General features: G+C 43.6%; 1 protein-coding gene across 2 annotated transcripts in view; it reads left to right on the top strand.

Annotated features, from left to right (window-relative positions):
* The window catches only part of RXFP1 (relaxin family peptide receptor 1), a 261,940-nt gene that overhangs the window by 203,065 nt on the left and 35,865 nt on the right, over positions 1-23,010 (top strand). For both annotated transcript variants that reach the window (XM_075198196.1, XM_075198201.1), the window contains exon 8: positions 20,762-20,833. In XM_075198196.1, coding sequence (XP_075054297.1) covers positions 20,762-20,833 — 72 coding nt within the window. The remainder of the gene's footprint in view (positions 1-20,761; positions 20,834-23,010) is intronic.

The raw sequence follows: 23,010 nt of genomic DNA, 5'->3' as shown, positions 1-23,010 counted from the left end.
ATAAGCAATAAATGGAAATATCAATATTAAGTAAATTGATCTTAATACTTACCTATTACTATGGTATTGTAAGTTTTCCGGCTGTCTTGTTATCCAAGAATTCAATGTCTTCAATCAATAGAGTTTATTAATATATAAACTGCAAACAGCGCGACCTGGCCATGTCCCTATCAACCACAGGTTACAAAACAGGCAGTGCGCAATTCAAGCAAAGTCAGTGTATGTTAATTAATAACATTCACTGGCTATAAAGCCAGACTTACTATGAACTATAACTACAACCTACAAGTGAAAAAAAATTAATATATCCAATCAGGGCCGGTGCTAGGGTCCATGGCGCCCTAGGCATTTTTACAAAATCGCTGCCCCCCCCCCCCCCCCGCAAAAATCGGCACCCTCCTCCCCCCTCCCCCCGTCTTTCCTTACCTTATCTCACCACCGCCGCCTCTCTGCTCCGTCTCCTCCCCTCCACTCACTGACACTAGTGAGTGGAGGGGAAGAGACGGAGCAGAGAGGCGGTGGTGGTGAGCAATAGCCTCTTCCTCCCTCCCCGTGCATCTGAATGCTGTACGGCGGCCGTGACAGGTATGGTCAGTGGTCGCCGCACAGTTTTAAAGTCATTTACCATTCTGTGGCGCCCTCCAGAGCCCGGCGCCCTAGGCAAGTGCCTAACCTTGCCTAATGGGAGCGCCGGGCCTGTATCCAATGCATGAGAATGCAATGCAGGGTATTTTTTTTAAGAAAGACAATCTCCTAAGAAGAATTCTTTGCTTGTGAAACCAAAACTGGGGCATACAATATATTATAATTCATAAAGAGCGATAGGATACTCCAACCCCCCAAAAAATCTGTCACATTAAAATTCTAAATTGACATTAATATTAAATTAAAATATCACTGAAGGACAAGGGTAAAATACAACATTTTAAAAAGTGTGGTGCTGTAAATGTATGCAAAGCTTGTTGTGGTTAATTATAACCCAACACAGGATGGCATCTGAGGAATATTTATAACAAATAATCAGGGGTGTGTCCCCGCTGAAGTCTGACAAGAATTCTCTTACTCGTAGGTGTCCTCCTTTCAGTAGGTTTCTAGATTCATATGGTTATCTCAAGGTGTAAATATTTCAACATGCCTGTGAGATTAGTTTCCAATCACCAGAGTATTATCGCACTCAATGTTTCACGTTCAGTTAGATAGTATTAATTAGGACTTTGCTGAAGGATGGTAGTGCGCTTATAAAGATTACATGTAACAAAACTCACTTGTATCAATGTCTGCGGTGGCTTCTGGTATAGCTGCATGTGCACCGGCCACTTTTAGTGTTTTGGGTTTTGGGTTCTGATTAGCTTGAGGTTTTGGGTTCTGATTTGTTTTGCCAAAACACCTGACGAAAGGTTTTGGTTCTGATTTCGGGTTTTGGGTTCTGATTTATATTTAAAAAAGCATAAAAAGCACTAAAATCCAGTTTTTGGGGTTTTTTTCCACTCCTACGCTATTATTAACCTCAATAACATTCAATAACAATAATTTTCACTAATTTCCAGTCTATTCTGAACACCTCACACCTCACAATATTGTTTTTAGTCCAAAACGTTGCACCGAGGTAGCTTTCTGGACTGCGTAGTGGAGTGGGCCCGGTGCCCAATTTGGTACTGGGGCCACAATACCTCCTCCAACTGGTCTAAATTCCACTGCACATATGGCTGCTCCTACATCCTCTGCAGCATATAGACTGAGGGTGTAGTTCGAGCGCATCACTACCTCTTGTTTTCGACGACCGTGGTACAGAGCATTCATCATTGAGATCCCATCAAGTATGTCAAAGACAGACAGCGTCGAAGTGTTATTTGTTGACTTTGGGAACAAAAAAACTGTCCCTGTTGCAAATCTTCGTGCAATGAAGAGTGACTTTTTCATTTAAAGGCTCAAGCTTTCAAGTGTAGTGTTTATAACCAACAGGTAAAAATCCTTTTAATTGGGATAATGGAGCCACAAAGGAAATTGCCCATATGTAATGCCCGCACAATGTTACTGGCGTTGTCTGACACCACAAATCCCCAGTCTGGCTGGTGACATGGCCTGCAGGACTAAATCTGATGGAAATCGTGGAGGAAGTTGACGAGCAGGGTGTTGGTGGTATGTATCCAACAGGACCAAGGGATTTAGGTGTCCCTGGACTGCTGACGGTCCTAGCCACAGGTCCTGAACTAAACACTGAATTATGAAGGTTCTTCAGGTGACATATAAGTTAGGATGTCCCTAGGTGGCCAAGATCCTTACCCCTGCTTATTTGAGCTTTACATAAGCTACATATGGCCATACATTTGTTGTCCGGATTTGGATAAAAATAACTCCAGACCGAAGAGGTGCATTTTTTGGTCTTCTGACCAGGCATGACGATGGGCTTTTTCATCCCATGGACATCAGCTGTTTCCCCCCCTGGTGCCTCATTTACAATAACCACATCAGCATCCTCATCATCAAGTTCCTCCACAGCGCCAGCTACATCAATAGCCTCCTCCCGGTGTACAACATTGACACCTTGATTATCCAAATCTGGATCTACACTGTGGGTGATCCTTCCAGCACATGCAGAGGGTGTGCTGCAAATGGTGGATGAGTCACCTCTTCCCGTACAGTGATGGGAAGGTCAGGCTTCTCAACCACCAACACCCTTGGACTCGCCTTGGGGATTTGCGATGTCATCTGTTTAGAAGGCAGAGTTGTTTGCTGTTTTGTTGTTGTTGCTGACAGCATAACTCTCTTAAATTTTTTTGAGAGGGGGGGAGGAGGAGGGCTTAGATCCTTGGGTGAACACGGGCCAGGGCCTAAGCCGTTCCTTGCCACTCCGTGTCGTAAATGGCATATTGACAAGTTTTCGTTTCTCCTCAGATGTTTTTAATTTTCTTTTTTTGGTAATTTTAGTCAACTTTGGGTTTTTGGATTTTACATGCCCTGTACTAGGAGATTGGGCATCGGCCTTGGCAGACGACGTTGATGGTATTTCATCGTCTATGTCATGACTAGTGGCAGCAGCTTCAGCATTAGGAGGAAGTGGTTCTTGATCTTTCCCTACTTTATCCTCCAAATTTTGGTACTCCATTATATGCAGCACAAGAGAGCGTACCCCTAAACCACACACACTTGGCAAAGCCTTTACAAATTATCTGCGGCACAGGAGAGTACCACTGGACTGTAGTTATACAGCAGTACCTATTTTTAGTGACAGCTGCAAGAGTGAACGTAGTGTGACTTTGAATTGAAATAGTACTACCTATTTTTGGTGACAGCAGCAAGAGTGAACGTAATGTGACTTTGAATTGAAATAGTACTACCTATTTTTGTGACAGCTGCAAGAGTGAACGTAATGTGACTTTGAATTGAAATAGTACTACCTATTTTTTGTGACAGTTGCAAGAGTGAACGTAGTGTGACTTTGAATTGAAATAGTACTACCTATTTTTTTCAACCTAATTTTTTTAATTTTTTTTTCTAATTGTTTTTGGATAATTTTTTTATTATTTTTTAATTTTTTTTATAATTTTTTTTATAACTTTCTTATAAATTTTTTATAGATCTTTTATAACTTTGGAATAATTTAGAAATAACAATGCCCTTAGCAGAACAGAGCACAGGACACAGCACCACTGGAATCAGCAGGACACAGCACTGGACAAAGCACCACTGGACTCAGCAGGACAGAGCACAGCACAGCACAGCACAGCTCAGCACAGCACAGCACAGCACGAGAAATAGCAGGACAGAGGACCACCTAACACACCCTCCCTCTTCCCTGATCAATGCCTGAGTGAAGATGGCGGCGGCAAGCGGGGAATTTAAAGGATCCGAGTATCGCGAGATCCGACAGCGGGATTATGAGTCAGAGCCTCGTTTTAAGTTTCGGAATCGGCGGGAATACCCGGACAGTGCTCAGATCTGACTCGGATCCGCACTGTTCGGGTGGGCTCGGATTCCAGAAATCCGAGCCCGCTCATCCTTACTTAATACACTAATTCATTCCTTAAAAAAAAAATCTTGCTGCTATTAAACAAAGGGAAAGATGTGCTTCTGCTGTATTCTTTCTTATTATGTTATGATATCCTTTATTGCACTGGTAGGTTTTTCATTTAAATATATAGACAGTTTTACTATTCTTATTTATTGCGGAATCTGCATGTTGCTGTTTTTTCATACAGGGAAGGATGTGCTCCTGCTGTGTTCTTTCTTATTATATTGTCACAAACATGCTTCTTTATATTGTCTCCTCATATCCCCCTGATGCCATATAATCGAGAGAGTTATTCCCCTAATGTTGGAGCTTTGCCATATTGTTTATTATTGGATCTAAATATATAAGCTGACTCATTCTACTCAAGGATATTCCCCTATCAGTTTGTACAGTTAGATAGTTTATTTTTGATTCACATTCAATTCATTAGTATGACGAAGTGGTGAGCAGTGGGCAGAAGTGCAGCTATGACAGACCACTGCACAGTCATGGCCAGAAGTTTTGAGAATGACACAAGTACTGCTTTTCACAAAGTTTACTGCTTCAGTGCTTCTAGACCTTTTTGGCAGATGTTGCTTTGGTATACTGACGTAAAATTGCAAGCATTTCAAAAGTGTCAAAGGCTTTTATTGACAATTACATTAAGTTTATGCAAAGAGTCAATATTTGAGTGTTGACCCTTCTATTTGAAGACCTCTGCAATTCGCCCTGGCATGATGTCAATCAACTTTTGGGCCACATACTGAATGATGGCTGCCAAGTCTTACCTAAACAATGCTTGGAGTTTATCAGAATTTTGTGGGTGTCACGGGCACTAGGAGTCTTTACCCAGGGATCACCAGATGGTAGGCTTACCAGAGCAATGTAGATGGTAATAGGGTACTCTGGTAGCTGGGTGATCACGGAACATGAAATGATGGCCGATGAGATGCTCAGGAAAGTCTATGACTAGCAACACTGGTAATAATGAGATAATAATACACAAGGAACTGTATGGACAAGAACACGTGAATATAGTCAGTGGTCTGCGATAGCAAGTTGCACCACTGCTATAGTGAGGAGGAATGTCCAACAGAAACAAGGAGGTGGTGAGAGTCAGCGGTCTGCGGGTAGCAAGTTGTACCGCTGTCTGAGTGAAGGAATGGAATCCAAGTGGAGGTATCCAGGTAGTCAGTGGTCTGCGGTAGCAAGTTGTACCACTGCTATGTGAGAGAATGATGGAACAGGTGATACCGGAAACAGGGATCAGTGGTCTGACATCAGCAAGTTGTACCACTGAATATATATGTGAGGAGGTGCACAGGGGAAGACTGCAACACAGGATATACACAGGCACCTTATACACGATCCACAGTAATATGCACAATATAGATATATATATGGATATAAATGACTGAGCAGGTCTGCAATCTAGAAAGTCTCTTGAAGTAGTCCAGCACAATGATAACACAGTCAATGATGGCAATAGACTCAGCGGATAGCAGACTCCAGAGAGAACCAAACACAGTCCAGCAAGATATGCAATACACAGCACAGTCAATGAGGAGTATGCATACCGTGGTTCAGCAGTAGCAGTCAGATGGGATTGCAGCGGTACCTGAGCGGCTGGAGACCGACTGGAAAGGAAGTCCCTGGATAGGTGAGGCAGCGGTCTAGCAGGTGCAGCGCACAGGTGAGTAGACCGGCAGGGACACGAATCCACAGGAGTCAGCAACACGTGGAACTGGACTCATAGGGGACCCAGGAGAATGGAGATGATCCAGCAGAGGGTAGTAGATGAAATACAAATCCAATGCTGACAGGAGGGTAGAGGCCAGTGGAACACGTGAAGGCGTGGAGAGTGGATCAGCAGGAGATGGACGATAGCGCTGACCACAGCGGCAGGACTCAGCGGCACACGGAGGTAACCAGTAGCAACCACAGGAGCCAACAGCGATGGGAAACAGGAGTGCAGCGCAGGGCAGGAGCTGTAGATCACGAAGTGTAGCAGATGGTAATGAAAGCGGCAGTCTCGAGGAAGTCACAGCAAAGATGAGATGAGACTGTGGTGCACGGAGGCAGCGGATAGTAATCAGCTGGCAGTCACGATGTTGAACACAGGCGAGTTGCAAGCAGGAGGCTGTAGTGCACGGAGGCAGCGGATAGTAGTCAGCTGGCAGTCACGATGATGAACACAGGCGAGTTGCCAGCAGGGGCTGTAGTGCACGGAGGCAGCGGATAGTAGTCAGCTGACAGACTTGATGAGAAGCAGGTGAGTGAAGTAAAAGCTGGAGTGCACGGAGGCAGCGGATAGCAATGAGCAAACAGTCACATTGATATAAAATAACGTTGAAGTGGTTTAGAAGACTGTAGTGCACGGAGGCAGCGGATAGGAATCAGCAACAGTCATGATGATACAGTTGATGGTAGAAGTGGTTTAGAAGACTGTAGTGCACGGAGGCAGCGGATAGGAATCAGCAAACAGTCCTGATGATACAGTTGATGGTAGAAGTGGTATGGGAACCACAGGAATAGAAGTGGTTTGGAAACCACAGGAATCAGCAGCGCTGAATACACGAGGAATACAGGAACACCTTCAGAGACTCATGAGGAATGAGACTCCAAGATCAGGCAACGTGGTGTTGACCACAGGTGCTTAATATAGGGAGTGTTGCCTGATCTGCCAATTGAGTTAAAGGGGTATACACTGAAGTATAGGAAAGGGCTGCGCATGCGCAGACCCTCAGGATGGAGGACGGCCACGGTTCCTAAATGTCCGGGAAGAGGCACTCACGGTCCGGTGAGTGACAGTACCCCCCCTTTTAAAGGTGGGCACAGAACGCCTGGAACCGGGCTTGTCCGGATTTTTGGAGTAAAACTTCTTCAAAAGGGCAGGAGCATTAAGATCTTCAGCTTTGATCCAAGAGCGCTCCTCAGGACCAAAGCCCTTCCAATGAACGAGGAAGTGGAGGACTCCTCGCGAAATTTTTGCATCTAGTACCTCGGTAATCTCAAAATCCTCCTCCTGATGAACTTGAATTGGCTGCGGAGCTGAGGGAGGAGTTGAAAAACGGTTGATAATAAGAGGTTTGAGCAAAGATACATGGAAGGCATTAGAAATCCGAAGACTCTTAGGAAGAAGGAGTTTCACACATACTGGATTGATAACTTGAATGATCCTATATGGACCAATAAAACGAGGGGCGAATTTCATGGATGGAACCTTCAAACGAATATTTTTTGTGGATAACCAGACACGATCTCCAATTTTTAGTGGTGGAATAGCCCGCCTCTTCTTATCAGCGAAAGATTTATATTTGACAGATGTCTTCTTTAAACAGGTTCTGACCTGAGACCAGATATTTTTAAAGGTCTGACAAACAGTTTCCACCGCAGGAACTTGGGTGGGCGGGAGGGCAGGAAATTCCGGAAAAGACGGATGGTGACCGTAGACCACAAAGAATGGAGTTTTGGATGATGACTCATGGTACATGTTGTTATGGGCGAACTCAGCCCAAGGGAGTAACTCTACCCAGTTGTCTTGATTGGCTGATGAAAATATCCTTATAAAAGTCTCAAGATCTTGATTGACACGTTCGGTTTGTCCATTGGATTGTGGATGGTAAGAAGATGAGAGTGCTAATCGTATGCCCAAGGTTTTACAAAGGGCTCGCCAGAATCTGGACACGAATTGTACTCCTCTATCAGACACAATCTCAGATGGACATCCATGGATACGGAAGATCTCTTTAATGAAATGTTCAGCCAGGATAGACGAGGAAGGCAAACCAGACAGAGGGATGAAATGAGCCATCTTCGAAAATCTGTCCACTACCACCCAAATAGTGTTATGGTTCTTACTAGGTGGTAAGTCAGTAACGAAATCCATACTAATATGGGTCCATGGTTTGGACGGAATGGGTAGTGGTCGCAGCAACCCTGCTGGGGTTCTGCGGGAGGATTTGAATTGCGAACATAATTCACAGGAAGCAATGAACTCTTTAACGTCTCTCCTCATTGAAGGCCACCAGTAACTTCGAGAGAGGATCTCAAAAGTCTTGTGTTCACCGGCGTGTCCAGAAAAACGAGAGGCATGGAACCACGAAAGGATTTTCCTCCTTAGAGTAGGAGGCACGAGGGTCTTCCCAAATGGTAGCGTTTTGGTGGATGAAGCAGCCAGTGAGATACATTTGGGGTCTAGAATGGTATGGTTGGAAACCTCTTCTATATCAGAGGACGTAACAAAGGCTCTAGATAAGGCATCAGCTTTTTTGTTCTTGGCAGCTGGTTTGAAGGTAATTATTAATTCAAAACGGGAAAAGAAAAGAGACCATCTTGCTTGACGAGGGTTCAAGCATTGGGCAGACTGGAGATATGACAAGTTCTTATGATCCGTGAAGATCGTCACCGGATGGCGAGCTCCCTCCAACAAGTATCTCCATTCCTCTAATGCGGCTTTGATAGCCAGTAATTCCTTGTCTCCGATGGTATAATTCTTCTCTGCGGGTAGGAGACCCCGAGAATAGAAGGCACAAGGGTGGAATTTTTGCTGTTCCGAGCGTTGGGAGAGAATAGCTCCTAAGCCCACATTAGAGGCATCTACTTCTAGGAAAAAGGGGAGTGTCACATCAGGCTGACGAAGGATTGGAGCCGAAGAGAAGGACTCTTTTAATGTTTGAAAGGCTTGAATAGCCTCAGTAGACCATTGCTTAGGATTAGCCCCTTTTCGAGTCAGGGCCACAATAGGAGATGCAATGGAAGAAAAGTCTTGAATGAAGCGTCTATAGTAATTGGCAAAACCTAAAAAACGCTGGATGGCACGAAGAGTAGTTGGCTGGGGCCAATGTAGTACAGCATTTACTTTGTCAGGATCCATCTTCAGACCAACTCCGGAAACAATATACCCCAAGAATGGAATCTGGGGTAATTCGAATGAACATTTTTCTAATTTACAGAACAATGAATTTTTCCGTAGCCTGGAGAGGACTTCTGCCACATGTTGGTGGTGAGAAGGCAGGTCCTGTGAAAAAATCAATATGTCGTCCAGGTAGACGACGACACATACATATAATAAGTCCCGAAAAATCTCATTGATGAAGCCCTGAAAAACAGCGGGGGCATTACATAGCCCGAAAGGCATTACCAGATATTCGTAATGCCCGTCTCTGGTGTTAAACGCTGTCTTCCATTCGTCACCGGAACGGATTCTGATTAAATTGTAGGCACCACGAAGATCCAACTTAGTAAAAATACGGGCTCCCTTGATGCGGTCAAATAGCTCAGTGATCAACGGAATGGGATACCGATTCTTGATAGTAATGGCATTGAGTCCACGAAAATCTATACAAGGGCGTAATGATCCATCCTTCTTTTTGACAAAGAAGAACCCAGCTCCAGCGGGCGAGGTGGAAGGTCGAATGAACCCACGCTGGAGGTTCTCCCGTATATATTCAGATGTAGCTTGAGTTTCAGGTAACGAGAGTGGATAGACCCGGCCCCTGGGAGGAGTCTTGCCAGGAAGAAGATCAATCGGACAATCCCAAGAACGATGAGGAGGAAGACGTTCAGACTGAGCTTTATCAAAAACATCGGTAAATGAAGCATATTGAGGAGGGAGTCCCGGTGAAATAGCTGAGATGGAAACTTGCTGCACCTTGAGAGGAATGACTTGGGAAAGGCAATAATGGTGACATTCAGGCCCCCAAGACGTGACTTGAGGGGTGCGCCAGTCAATCTGGGGAGAGTGACACTGAAGCCATGGAAGGCCTAGGACAATCGGACTTGTCGTAACAGGAAGAATTAAAAACGATATCTCTTCATGATGCAGAGCACCAATCTGAAGGGTTACTGGAGACGTACTCTGGGTGATGAGACCGTTGATGAGACGTGATCCATCGATAGCCGTCACAGTAATGGGAGTTTTTAAGGTAATCATTGGTAGAGACCATTGATTTACTAACGATTTGGAAATAAAATTTCCTGCTGCTCCGGAATCAATCAATGCCTGTGACTCAAAGGTTTTGGTAGCAAAGGAAATAGTCACATCAAAAGCGCAGACTTTAGATTTCATAGACGATGGAGAGGACTCCAGGGACCCTAACTTCACCTCTCCAGAACTAGTTAGGGCCTGGCATTTCCCGATCTCTTAGGGCAGGAGCTGAGGACATGAGTGGAATCAGCACAATAGATACAAAGTCTATTCTTGACTCTTCGTTTCCTCTCCTCAGAAGATAACTTGGAACGTCCTATCTCCATGGGAATCACAGCGGATGACACTGGACGAAATTGAGGGTTAGAGCGAAGAGGTGCTTTAGCAGAAGTCGTTTTCTCAGCCTCTCTTTCACGAAATCTCATATCAACACGATGGCATAGAGAGATCAAATCTTCAAGGGACGAAGGAAGCTCTTGAGTAGTCAGTGCATCTTTAATTTTATCGGAAAGCCCCTGCCAGAAGGCGGCAACTAGGGCTTCAGTGTTCCACTGAAGTTCAGAGGCTAAGATCCTAAATTGAATGACGTACTGGCCTACAGTATGAGATCCTTGCCGCAGACGGAGGATGCTGGAAGCAGCGGAGGTCACACGACCTGGTTCATCGAACACACTTCGGAATGTAGAAATGAATTTGGCACTATCTTGTAATATTGGATCGTTCCTCTCCCACAGAGGGGAGGCCCAAGCCAGGGCTTGTCCTGAAAACAAAGAGATAAGATAGGCCACTCTGGAACGATGGGTAGAAAAATTTTGAGGTTGGAGCTCAAAATGGACTGAACATTGGTTAAGGAAACCCCTACAAGTTTTGGGGTCTCCATCGTACTTTGACGGAGTAGGCAGGTGAAGCGTGGAAGCTGTAGACACCTGGGATGGCAATGGGGAAACGGAGGAAAGCACAGGAGCTTCAGTAATAGCTGTCACAGTCTGTCCCGATGTTCCTTGGGAGGTTAATGACTGATAACACTGAAGTAACAGCTGTTGGCGGGCATCCTGTTGTTCCACACGGCTAACCAGATGTTGCAGCATCTCTTTGGCGGTAGGTTCCGCATCTGGGTCTGTCATGGCCTGATCTTACTGTCACGGGCACTAGGAGTCTTTACCCAGGGATCACCAGATGGTAGGCTTACCAGAGCAATGTAGATGGTAATAGGGTACTCTGGTAGCTGGGTGATCACGGAACATGAAATGATGGCAGATGAGATGCTCAGGAAAGTCTATGACTAGCAACACTGGTAATAATGAGATAATAATACACAAGGAACTGTATGGACAAGAACACGTGAATATAGTCAGTGGTCTGCGATAGCAAGTTGCACCACTGCTATAGTGAGGAGGAATGTCCAACAGAAACAAGGAGGTGGTGAGAGTCAGCGGTCTGCGGGTAGCAAGTTGTACCGCTGTCTGAGTGAAGGAATGGAATCCAAGTGGAGGTATCCAGGTAGTCAGTGGTCTGCGGTAGCAAGTTGTACCACTGCTATGTGAGAGAATGATGGAACAGGTGATACCGGAAACAGGGATCAGTGGTCTGACATCAGCAAGTTGTACCACTGAATATATATGTGAGGAGGTGCACAGGGGAAGACTGCAACACAGGATATACACAGGCACCTTATACACGATCCACAGTAATATGCACAATATAGATATATATATGGATATAAATGACTGAGCAGGTCTGCAATCTAGAAAGTCTCTTGAAGTAGTCCAGCACAATGATAACACAGTCAATGATGGCAATAGACTCAGCGGATAGCAGACTCCAGAGAGAACCAAACACAGTCCAGCAAGATATGCAATACACAGCACAGTCAATGAGGAGTATGCATACCGTGGTTCAGCAGTAGCAGTCAGATGGGATTGCAGCGGTACCTGAGCGGCTGGAGACCGACTGGAAAGGAAGTCCCTGGATAGGTGAGGCAGCGGTCTAGCAGGTGCAGCGCACAGGTGAGTAGACCGGCAGGGACACGAATCCACAGGAGTCAGCAACACGTGGAACTGGACTCATAGGGGACCCAGGAGAATGGAGATGATCCAGCAGAGGGTAGTAGATGAAATACAAATCCAATGCTGACAGGAGGGTAGAGGCCAGTGGAACACGTGAAGGCGTGGAGAGTGGATCAGCAGGAGATGGACGATAGCGCTGACCACAGCGGCAGGACTCAGCGGCACACGGAGGTAACCAGTAGCAACCACAGGAGCCAACAGCGATGGGAAACAGGAGTGCAGCGCAGGGCAGGAGCTGTAGATCACGAAGTGTAGCAGATGGTAATGAAAGCGGCAGTCTCGAGGAAGTCACAGCAAAGATGAGATGAGACTGTGGTGCACGGAGGCAGCGGATAGTAATCAGCTGGCAGTCACGATGTTGAACACAGGCGAGTTGCAAGCAGGAGGCTGTAGTGCACGGAGGCAGCGGATAGTAGTCAGCTGGCAGTCACGATGATGAACACAGGCGAGTTGCCAGCAGGGGCTGTAGTGCACGGAGGCAGCGGATAGTAGTCAGCTGACAGACTTGATGAGAAGCAGGTGAGTGAAGTAAAAGCTGGAGTGCACGGAGGCAGCGGATAGCAATGAGCAAACAGTCACATTGATATAAAATAACGTTGAAGTGGTTTAGAAGACTGTAGTGCACGGAGGCAGCGGATAGGAATCAGCAACAGTCATGATGATACAGTTGATGGTAGAAGTGGTTTAGAAGACTGTAGTGCACGGAGGCAGCGGATAGGAATCAGCAAACAGTCCTGATGATACAGTTGATGGTAGAAGTGGTATGGGAACCACAGGAATAGAAGTGGTTTGGAAACCACAGGAATCAGCAGCGCTGAATACACGAGGAATACAGGAACACCTTCAGAGACTCATGAGGAATGAGACTCCAAGATCAGGCAACGTGGTGTTGACCACAGGTGCTTAATATAGGGAGTGTTGCCTGATCTGCCAATTGAGTTAAAGGGGTATACACTGAAGTATAGGAAAGGGCTGCGCATGCGCAGACCCTCAGGATGGAGGACGGCCACGGTTCCTAAATGTCCGGGAAGAGGCACTCACGGTCCGGTGAGTGACAGTGGGTTTGTGTTTGTCCACCCGCCTCTTGAGGATTGACCACAAGTTCTCAATGGGATTAAGGTCTGGAGAGTTTCCTGGCCATGGACCTAAAATTTCGATGTTTTTTGATCCCTGAGCCACTTAGCTATCACTTTTGCCTTAAGGCAAGGTGCTCCATCGTGCTGGAAAAGGCATTGTTAATCACCAAACTGTTCATGGATGGTTGGGAGAAGTTGTTCTTGGAGGATGCTTTGGTACCATTCTTTCTTCATGGCTGTGTTATTAGGCAAAATTGTGAGTGAGCTCACTCCCTTGGCTGAGAAGCAAACCTACACATGAATGGTCTCAGAATACTTTACTGTTGGCATGACACAGGACTGATGGTAGTGCTCACCTTTCCTTCTCCGGACAAGTGTTTTTCCAGATGCCCCAAACAATCTGAAAAGGGATTCAGAGAAAATAACTTTACCCCAGTCCTGAGCAGTGCAATCCCTATACCTTTTGCAGAATATCAGCCTATCCCTGATGTTTTTCCTGGAGAGAAGTGACTTCTTTGCTGGCCTTCCTGACACCAGGCCATCCTCCAAAAGTCTTCGCCTCACTGTGCATACAGACGAACTCAAACCTGCCTGCTGCCATTCCTGAGCAAGCTCTGCACTGGTGGTGCCCTGATCCCACAGCTGAATCAACTTTAGGAGACAGTCCTGGTGCTTGCTGGATGTTCTTGGGCGCCCTGAAGCCTTCTTCACAACTATTGAACCTCTCTCCTTGAAGTTCTTGATGATCCGATAAATTGTTGAATTAGGTGCAATCTTACTAGCAGCAATATCCTTGCCTGTGAAGCTCTTTTTGTGCAAAGCAATGATGACCTCACGTGTTTCCTTACAGATAACCATGGTTAACAGATGAAAAACAATGATTTCAAGCACCACCCTCCTTTTAAAGCTTCCAGTTTGTTATTCTAACTCAGTCAGCATGACAGAGTGATCACAAGCCTTGTCCTCGTCAACACTCTCACCTGTGTTAACGAGAGAATCACTGACCTGATGTCAGCTGGTTCTTTTGTTTCAGTTCATTGTCATGACAAAGAGGGAATTTGAAATTAATTGCAATTCATCTGATCACTCTTCTTGACATTCTGGAGTATATGCAAATTGCCATCATAAAAACTGAGGCAGTAGACTTTGTGAAAAATAATATTTGTGTCATTCTCAAAACTTTTGGCCATGACCGTATACCATCCCACTTCGACCACTAATCTCAATTATAATGTAGTACTAAACACTATTATATTATACTCCACTAGTGAATACATAGTAAAAAATGATTACTTTGCCAAACTGGCCACATAAACACATATAGTAAACTTACCAGGAAAAGAGTGATCTGGTGCCCCTAGTCATACATAAGATTTGCACAGGCAAAGTGCAAGATTCTTTATAGTAGCCTATAATATATAATATAATATAGTATAATATAATATAATGTAATATAATATAATAGTCAGCCTGTTAGATGACATCAATTATATCATCATCATTTATATAGCGCGAGCAGATTCCTTAGTGCTTTACAATTGGGAACAAACAGTAGTAAAACAATACTGGGTAATACATACATACATACATAGAGGTAAGAGGGCCCTGTTCGCAAGCTAACAATCTATGGGACAATGGTTTGATACACAAGGGTAAGTGCTACATCATATTGAATATTTGTCCAACTAGAATGCAAAGGTTACAAAGTATTTTGTGGGCTGTATGCTCAGTCACACAGCTATGTTGGTCAGATGGTAGTTGTCTTGTGTTAGCTGTGTGGAGAGTGGTAATTGGGTAACCTAGGGAGATTAAAAGGGTGGTTGAGGAATATTAAAAGCTTGTCTGAAGAGGTGGGTTTCCAGAGAACGCTTGAAGTTTGAAGACTAGAGGCAAGTCTTGTGGTGTGAGGGAGTGAATTCCATAAAGTGGGTGCAGCCTGAAAAGAGTCCTGTAACCGAGAATGGGAGGAAGGGATGAGAGTGGAAAAGAGACGTAGATCTTGTGCAGAACGGAGGTGTCGAGTTGGGAAATATTTTGAGCCAAGTGAGGAGATGTATGTCGGTGCAATTTTGTTGATGGCCTTGTATGTTAGTAGAAGAAATTTATATTAGATTCATTGAAAAACAGACAACCAATGTAGAGACTGACAGAGTGACTCAGCAGACGAAAAAACGATTTGCAAGGAAAATCAATCTAGCTGCTGAATGCAAAATAGATTGTAGGGGCTTGAGTCTGATTTTGGAAAGAACAGTAAGGAGGGAATTACAATAGTCGATGCGGGAGATGATGACTGCATGAATTATAGTTTTTGCAGTGTCGTGTGTCAGATATGTATGTATTGTGGAAATGTTTTTTAGATTTATGTAACATGATGTAAATATAGAGTTTATGTGTGGGAACAAAGGATAGTTGCGAGTCAAGGATTACACCTAGGCAGCGTTCTTGTGGGGTGGGATTTATGGTCACGTTGTCAACAGAAATAGAAATGTCAGGCAGGATGCTTCTATTGTTGGGTGGGAATATTATTAATTCTGTTCTTGAACGAATAAATCAGAGTTGGCAAAAAGCAATCCAAGATGAAATGGCAGAAAGACAGTCAGTAACGCGGGACAACACAGATGGTGAGAGATCGGGAGAGGATAGATACATTTCTGTATCATCCGCATAGAGATGTTACTGAAATCCAAATAAGCTTATTAGTTTTCCAAGAGAAGTGGTGTAGATAGAGAATAGCAGAGGACCTAGGACTGATCCTTGTGACACTCCAACTGATAAAGGAAGGGGAGTAGAGGTTGTTCCAGAGAAATTAACACTGAAAGAGCGATTAGATAGGTAGGATGAGAACCAGGGTAGGACAGACCTAGGGATTGTAGCGTCTGTATGAGGAGAGAGTGGTCAACAGTGTTGAATGCAGCAGAGAGATTCAGGAGAATTAGAAGAGAGTAATCACCTTTAGTTTTAGCTGTGATCAGATCATTGACAACCTCGGTCAGCGCAGACTCTGTGAAGTGCTGAGAGCGAAAGCCTGATTGAAGAGGATCCAATAGGTTCTTTGCAGAAAAGAAACGTGTGAGGAGAGTGTAGGCAATTCTCTCAAGAAGTTTGGAGGGACATGGGAGCTGAGAGATGGGGCGGTAATTTGAGAGAGTTTTTGTCAGAATTTTGTTTTTTTTTAAAATAGGAGTAATCACTTGAATAGTGATGGAAAGATACCAGTAGAGAGAGAGAGATTACAGATTTTAGGTAGAGGTGGAATGAGCACACGAGGCAAAGACCTATCAATTTGTGAGGGTATGGGATCAGGAGGACAGGAGGTAGAGTAAGGAGATAAGAAGAGTAAAACTTCCTCTTCATTTGTGGTATCAAATGAAGAGAGGGTGTCAGAGGATGCTGGGAAGGAATTGAGCTGATTGCTAGTTGAGGGAGCTGATACCATTTCAAGTTTGATCTTATCGATCTTGTCCTTGAAATAGGAAGCGAGATCCTGGGCACTGAAGGTAGTCGGAGGGTTTGAGGTGGGAGGATTGAGAAAAAGGCGTTTTTAACACATTTAACCCCATCACATAACACAAAAAGGGTTTAGAAGCCTGAGCATAGATGAGAGATTGGAAGTATGCTTGTTTAGCAGTGTCCAGAGCATTTCAATAGGAGTGGTAGATAGTGTCACCACTCAGACCCATTGATCTAGAAGAACGCCCTGACCTCACTTACTTTGTCTTCTCTGCCTCCATGCAGACGCGGGAGCCATCTTGTCGAGTTCTGCACATGTGCGGACTCTGCATTTCTTCCATTCATTCATTGCAGCCAATCAGCTGCTAGCTCTCACTATAAAAGGCATCTCCTGCTCTAGTATGGTGTCAGATCTTCAAGTCTCTCCTCCAATTTAGACGTCCCAGTTCTGGCTCCTACGTTTCCGGCTTCCTGCAGTGATTCTGACCTGAGCAGTCTCCAGTTCTTTGCTGCATGGTCCATACTTTCCTTCCTGGGCTTCTTGTTAACAGCTGCTGCAGAACCTCACTCCGCTACCTTCCTGAATCTAGGGGCTTCCCAGCTCTACAGAATCTACGTGGCAACAGCTGCTGCAAAACCTCGCTCCGCTACCTTCCTGAATCTAGGGGCTTCCCAGCTCTACAGGATCTCTGTGGCAACTATTGCTACTGAACCACACTCCCACTACCTTCTATCTTTTCTTTTTCCGGTGTACCAGGTTCTCATTGTGGTTTTGTTTACCTTCTGAGAGAACCGCAACTTGCGGTTAGGGAGCCGCTAAGCCTATACTCCCTTGCGGGAGTTCCTGGTGAAATCCTCTCTCTATGTGAAACTCCGCGCCTCTCTAAGGGTAGCGTCAAAATGGGCAAATTACTCTGGCATCTCCCAGAATCCTTGTGGTGTGACATTTAGCAGTATGTGCGCTGAAATCATTAGAGATGCAAGATTTACGCCAGTGACGTTCAGCTTTACGAGAAAGTTTTTGTAGATTTTGTGTCACTTTTGTGTGCCATAGTTGAAAATGAAGTCTAAACGGAATATGAAGAGTTGCTGGAGCTACTTGATCAAGGGCAGTTGCTAGGGTATGGTGAAAATGAGGACCTGCCATATCAGGGGAGAAGAATGTTGTAATTTGGGAGAGAAGGTGTTGGAGATGTGGAAAACTGTTGAAAATCAATAGAGTTAATAATCCTGCAGTTATGAGGAGGGTTGGAAGAGTTGAGCGAGTAACTTATAAGGTGATGATCCGAGATGGGGAAAGGAGTATTAAGGAAATTAGAAACCGAGCATAGTCTAGAGAAAACAAGATCAAGACAGTGGCCATCCTGATGAGTAGTGGATTCAAACTACTGGGAGAGGTCAAGTGAGGAGGTTGGAGAGAGCAGTTTTGAAGCAGCATTGGAACGTGGATTAGCTATAGGGATGTTAAAATCACCCATGATGATGGTGGGGATGTCAGAAGATAAGTGAGGAAGCCATGCAGAGAAATGTTCAAGAAATTGCTGGTGTGGTCCAGGAAGGGGGGGCAATAGATCACAGAGATACGCATAGCATATGGGTTAAAAATCCTAACAGTATGTAATTCAAAAGATGTGAGCATGAGTTATGGGACATTTGGTAAAACTGTGAATGTGCACAGAGAGAAGTAGTCCAACCCCACCTCCTTGTCTGCCTCCAGGTCTGGGAGTGTGGGTGAAATGAAGGCCACCATGTGAAAGGGCTTCTGGTGAGACAGTATCTGATTGCGTGAGCCATGTTTCTGCTATTGCCATAAGGTTACGGTTGTTTGAGAGGAATAGGTCATATATGGAGGTAGGTTTGTTACAAACAGAGCGTGCATTCCATAGAGCCCATTTACAGGACTTTGGAAGAGAGGGGAGACAGGTGATGCGTTTGAGGTTTGCTGGATTTCGGGAGCATTTAGATACATGTGTGTGGGAGAAGTGTGGGGGACCTGGATTAGGTGATATATCACCAGCTAATAGAAGCAGGGAGGAAGAAAGGTAGGAAAGATGATTATAAGATGTGTGTCCTTTTAGTTACTGGCGACAGGGTGAGGCTGTTATAACTATTGAATTTAAATAGGACAACAGTTCATGAGTGTTAACTATAGGTGAGTGAAGTAATGAAGGATCAATGTGGACAGAGGTGTGAGTTGCAGGGAGGGTGAAGGAGGATATAGTTCTAAAGATAATGCCATGAAAGGAAAGCAAGAAAAATAATTTGGCAAACATTGGTATTTAGAAGGAAAATAACAACAAATGTGGGAATTAAAAGAATTACCTAGTTGTAATGTCCTGTGCAATCAGAAGTAGCAGAGTAAAGTTGCAGCAGATGTAGTTTATTTCTAGATGTCTTCAATTGTTGTTCAATGTTTGTTTAACTGTATTTTCTAAACACTTTGCGAGAAAACCGCTTAGTGTAGAAAACACACGTCTGCCCTCACATTGTTTATTTTGTGAAGCAAATGGTGGAGTGAGGATAGTCCCTACAGTTGAAGTGTAAATATTGTGTGGAAATTTAATTCAGGGGGCTATTATAAAGATTGCTGGGATGGTGAGACAAGACAAACAATTGTTAAGACATTGTACAATTTAAATGTCTAAATTGTGCAAATATGCCATTATAGAATAATCCAGTTTGGGTAGTTGTATATAATAAATGAATAGTGCGAATACTTCTTTACACAGTCGTGAAAGATATTCTTATCTTTTTCAACTTTTCATATCATGCGTCATCAAAGATATCTTTAACTACGGTGGTCATAGACATAACTTAATGGTGCCAGAGTGAAAAGATAATAATCTTTACATTTGATCACACACTATGTTTGAAAAATAGTTATAGCTTCTCTACTTTATTCCTGTCTTCCCACAGTATTTTTTCCGCAGCCATAGATTACCCTGGTTACAAAACACCCAGCATCATTTCCCCCCTAGCTCCTTCCCCTTGTAGCAGTCGTGACATAGGGGTCTATGTAACACAGGGAGTAAAGTCCCAAATGTGGTGAACAGGGGAATGTTCGGCGGATTGAAGGCTTATCACTATTTAGCAAAGCCCTGGGACAGCTGTATCTATTGCTGGGTATCATCGGCAATAGACTGCACCAAGAGCCTCCGGTAAAGCTTCCCTATGCAAACAAAAATACTATTTATCATAGACAGGACGACAATAGCACATACTGTACACAAACATGCGTTATTAGATAAATATAGCATTTTTTAAATCCTTAAATATATGAAAAATAGTTTTCTTCCATTTTTACTTATTTTTTGTAACTGTTTTATAATCATTTTATATTTTTTATTGAATGTGGTACTGGAAGTTTGGGCGCCTAATTCTACTGTGCATGCACAATCCGGCAAATCTGTTCACCCATGCGCATATGCTCCACACTACCTGGACAAAGTAGTATGATCAGCCTTGCCACTGCCAATCAGTATCACTGGGGAGCTGAGCATCCAGGGCCGGATTAAGGGAATGGAGGCCCCTGGGCCAAGGGGGCCTTCATTCCCCCGTGAGGGCCCCTCCTGTGATCCGAGCCACAAACCCCCCCGCCCCCGGTGATCTGAGCCGCACCCCCCCCGGGCACTTACCTCCTTCTCCTCCTTCCCCGGCGCGCTGTACACTCTTTACTGAGGAGATCTCGTGAGAGTGAGACTCACGAGATCTCCTCAGTAAGGAGAATACAGAGTGCCGGGGAAGTACTGCAGTGAAAGTGCTCAGCAGCACTGATCGGGCTGGGGGCGCCCCGCCCCCGACCGATCAATACTGCTGCTGAGCACTTTCAAGGGCCCCCTGGATGCCCGAGGCCCCTGGGTTGTAGCCCAGTTAGCCCTATGGTTAATCCGGCCCTGTGAGCATCACATGGGTGTAGTAGTCAATGGGAGGTTCACAGGCTAGTTTGTTTGTATATGAACATATATTGTACAGCAATATGTTTGTAATTGTTTCTATCTCAGCCAGAATATGATGCATGCTAATTCTATCTCCTGCTGAGTATCCAAGTATACAGTGCATCTTAACAATATTCCCTTTGCTGCATTACAGTATTCAATATGCCTTATCTGTTGTCATTTAGCTTATATCTAGAATTCAACACTTGCTACTTTTCTGCTATCTTAATATACAGTAGATGCATGATATTGCAAAAATATCTGTAGATTGATTTTCAAAATTTAAAATTGAATTTTAATCTTGCTTTCAACAGAGTCATTGAGAACAACAGAATTAACCAGATCTCCCCCCAAATCTTTCAAGGATTGGATTCACTTATACTTCTGTAAGTATAACTTCTGATGATAAATGTAAACAATTGTATTTGGGTATTACAAGGCACTAGTATGGATTTTTATTTTTAATGCAGGTGGGAGATGACTTGAAACCCCCAAAGCCAGGACATAAAATCCAACAGATGTTAAGAGAGTTTTTAAAAACGGTGCAGTGCAATTTATACCCACAGTGCTGTGAAAGAGACTGTAAATTCATACATTCTATTTAACCTTGTCCGGTATGGAATATAGTAGAAAATAGTACAATCACAGTGGTATACTGTATCTGTCTGGCAGGGCCAACAAGGAGGATAGCAGAGCTGCTTCTCCAGAATCCTCTCCCTACAGAGCTCCTCTGGATACATTCTGAAAGGAATTTTGTTTTGTTTATTGCACTAAATTTAATATATTGTTTTTATGTTTCACATCTTCACTGTACAGTATATTAATATAACAGAAGGCAATACAATATAATTGTTTCTATTAATATACAACATTTCAATAGTGATTTCCATTTATTATCAGGGATGTCATGACTCCTGAATCAATATTTAATGAAAATGTCACTAAAATATTTGTTCTTTACAATGATTTAGATGGGTTTCTACAGTCTTAAGCTAAACAATTAGTTGTGGCTATTTGCAAAGTCAAAAAAATTCCACCAATACAAGAAACATCAGATGGTCCCTAACCTGTTTCTATAGTCACCTTTCCTGATTCACATAGGCAGGAACAGTGGTTGGTGCCCATCCACTAGGGCAAACATCCCTAATGAATGACAGTCCTTTGCAATGGTCTTCAATAAAATGTATGAAGTTAAAATTCCTTAGACTATCAGATCATTGGAATGCTCAGAGCAGCTTGGAGTATTGTGGGAGAAGAGTGTGCTTATATGGTGGAAACCAGTGACCTGTCCAGTTGTGGGACTGAGTTACTAAGTACATGACTCCAAGCAGTAAGAACAGTATATGTTTTAGTGTCCTGAACAATGATACTAAGAGCAAACAGAGACCCAAAGAGAGCAGGTTTCCTCCACCTTATATAAACTGGTGCCTTTAAAAAGATACAGGAACTTTGTGGGTTTGCACATGTTCTGTATCAAACAAACTTAATATATGTTCTTCTTTTTTTTTTTAATAAGAATGATTTCAACAACGTCTTATTACATTTTTATCATCCATTTTATGAAAAAGTGAACATGCTTTATTACCACTGTTTTTTTATCTATTCTTATCATGAGCTGTCTAATGTGCTAGCTCTGGAATCAGGACAGTACAACAAACTAGTATTATTATAAATAAAATGTAATCAAAGAAAACTATATCTTAAAACAAATACAAAAAAGAGTATCTTGCTTTAAGCTGCAAGGGTGTAGATGCTTCATTTGAAATCAAAGGTATCATAATGTAGCCAATGTAGAACTGGCATAATATAACAGTGATTTTTATTATCGTAATAAACTCAAATTTATTGAGTTGTTTCTTTTACATACATATTAAAGTACCCCATGCAATAGAACATAACCTGCCCCTCCCCAGTTCCCTTCCTCAAAACCCACATACCAAAATGACCATTTCATATATACAGATCACATACATCTTCTTCACATAAGTCCACAGTCCTTACCCGTTAGACTAAACCTTTCTTTCTTGGGGGTGGGTAATCATATAGCTTTGAGAATATAACCCTAGAAACCAGGTTTGGTCATATTCAGCTTTGCTATCTATCTATCTATCTATCTATCTATCTATCGCACTCGCGTGTAATAATATCAAGCATGCGTGCTCCAACTCACATCAGTCTCAGCCACCCAGAAATTCTGTACCCGTGGGCAAGCTCACAGCAAATGCCACGCATTTTGGACGTTAGTAACTTACATTACTTGAGATCTTAGGTAATTTACTAGGGGTGATATAGGACATTTGACGGGTATAGAGATGAGCGTGTTTATATGTAACATTATCTCAGTCTATAGAGGAGATTTATAAATTGACATTGTTATGAAATGATGGGAGTCCCCCTTAGTGTGTATAAAAACAAACTGGTCTGCAGGGTCTATATGTACCAGTTCCATTTCAAAGTTAAGCTGTTTGTGAATTAAGATAAAAACATTGGCTGGATTTAAGCTGTGGCATGATAAACCCACCCAACACAAAACTTCCACAGAGCCTGCAATTTACTACCCACT

This window comes from Mixophyes fleayi, chromosome 1, assembly GCF_038048845.1.
Source record: "Mixophyes fleayi isolate aMixFle1 chromosome 1, aMixFle1.hap1, whole genome shotgun sequence".
Lineage (NCBI taxonomy): Eukaryota > Metazoa > Chordata > Amphibia > Anura > Limnodynastidae > Mixophyes > Mixophyes fleayi.
This window is presented reverse-complemented; position numbering and strand designations above follow the sequence as displayed.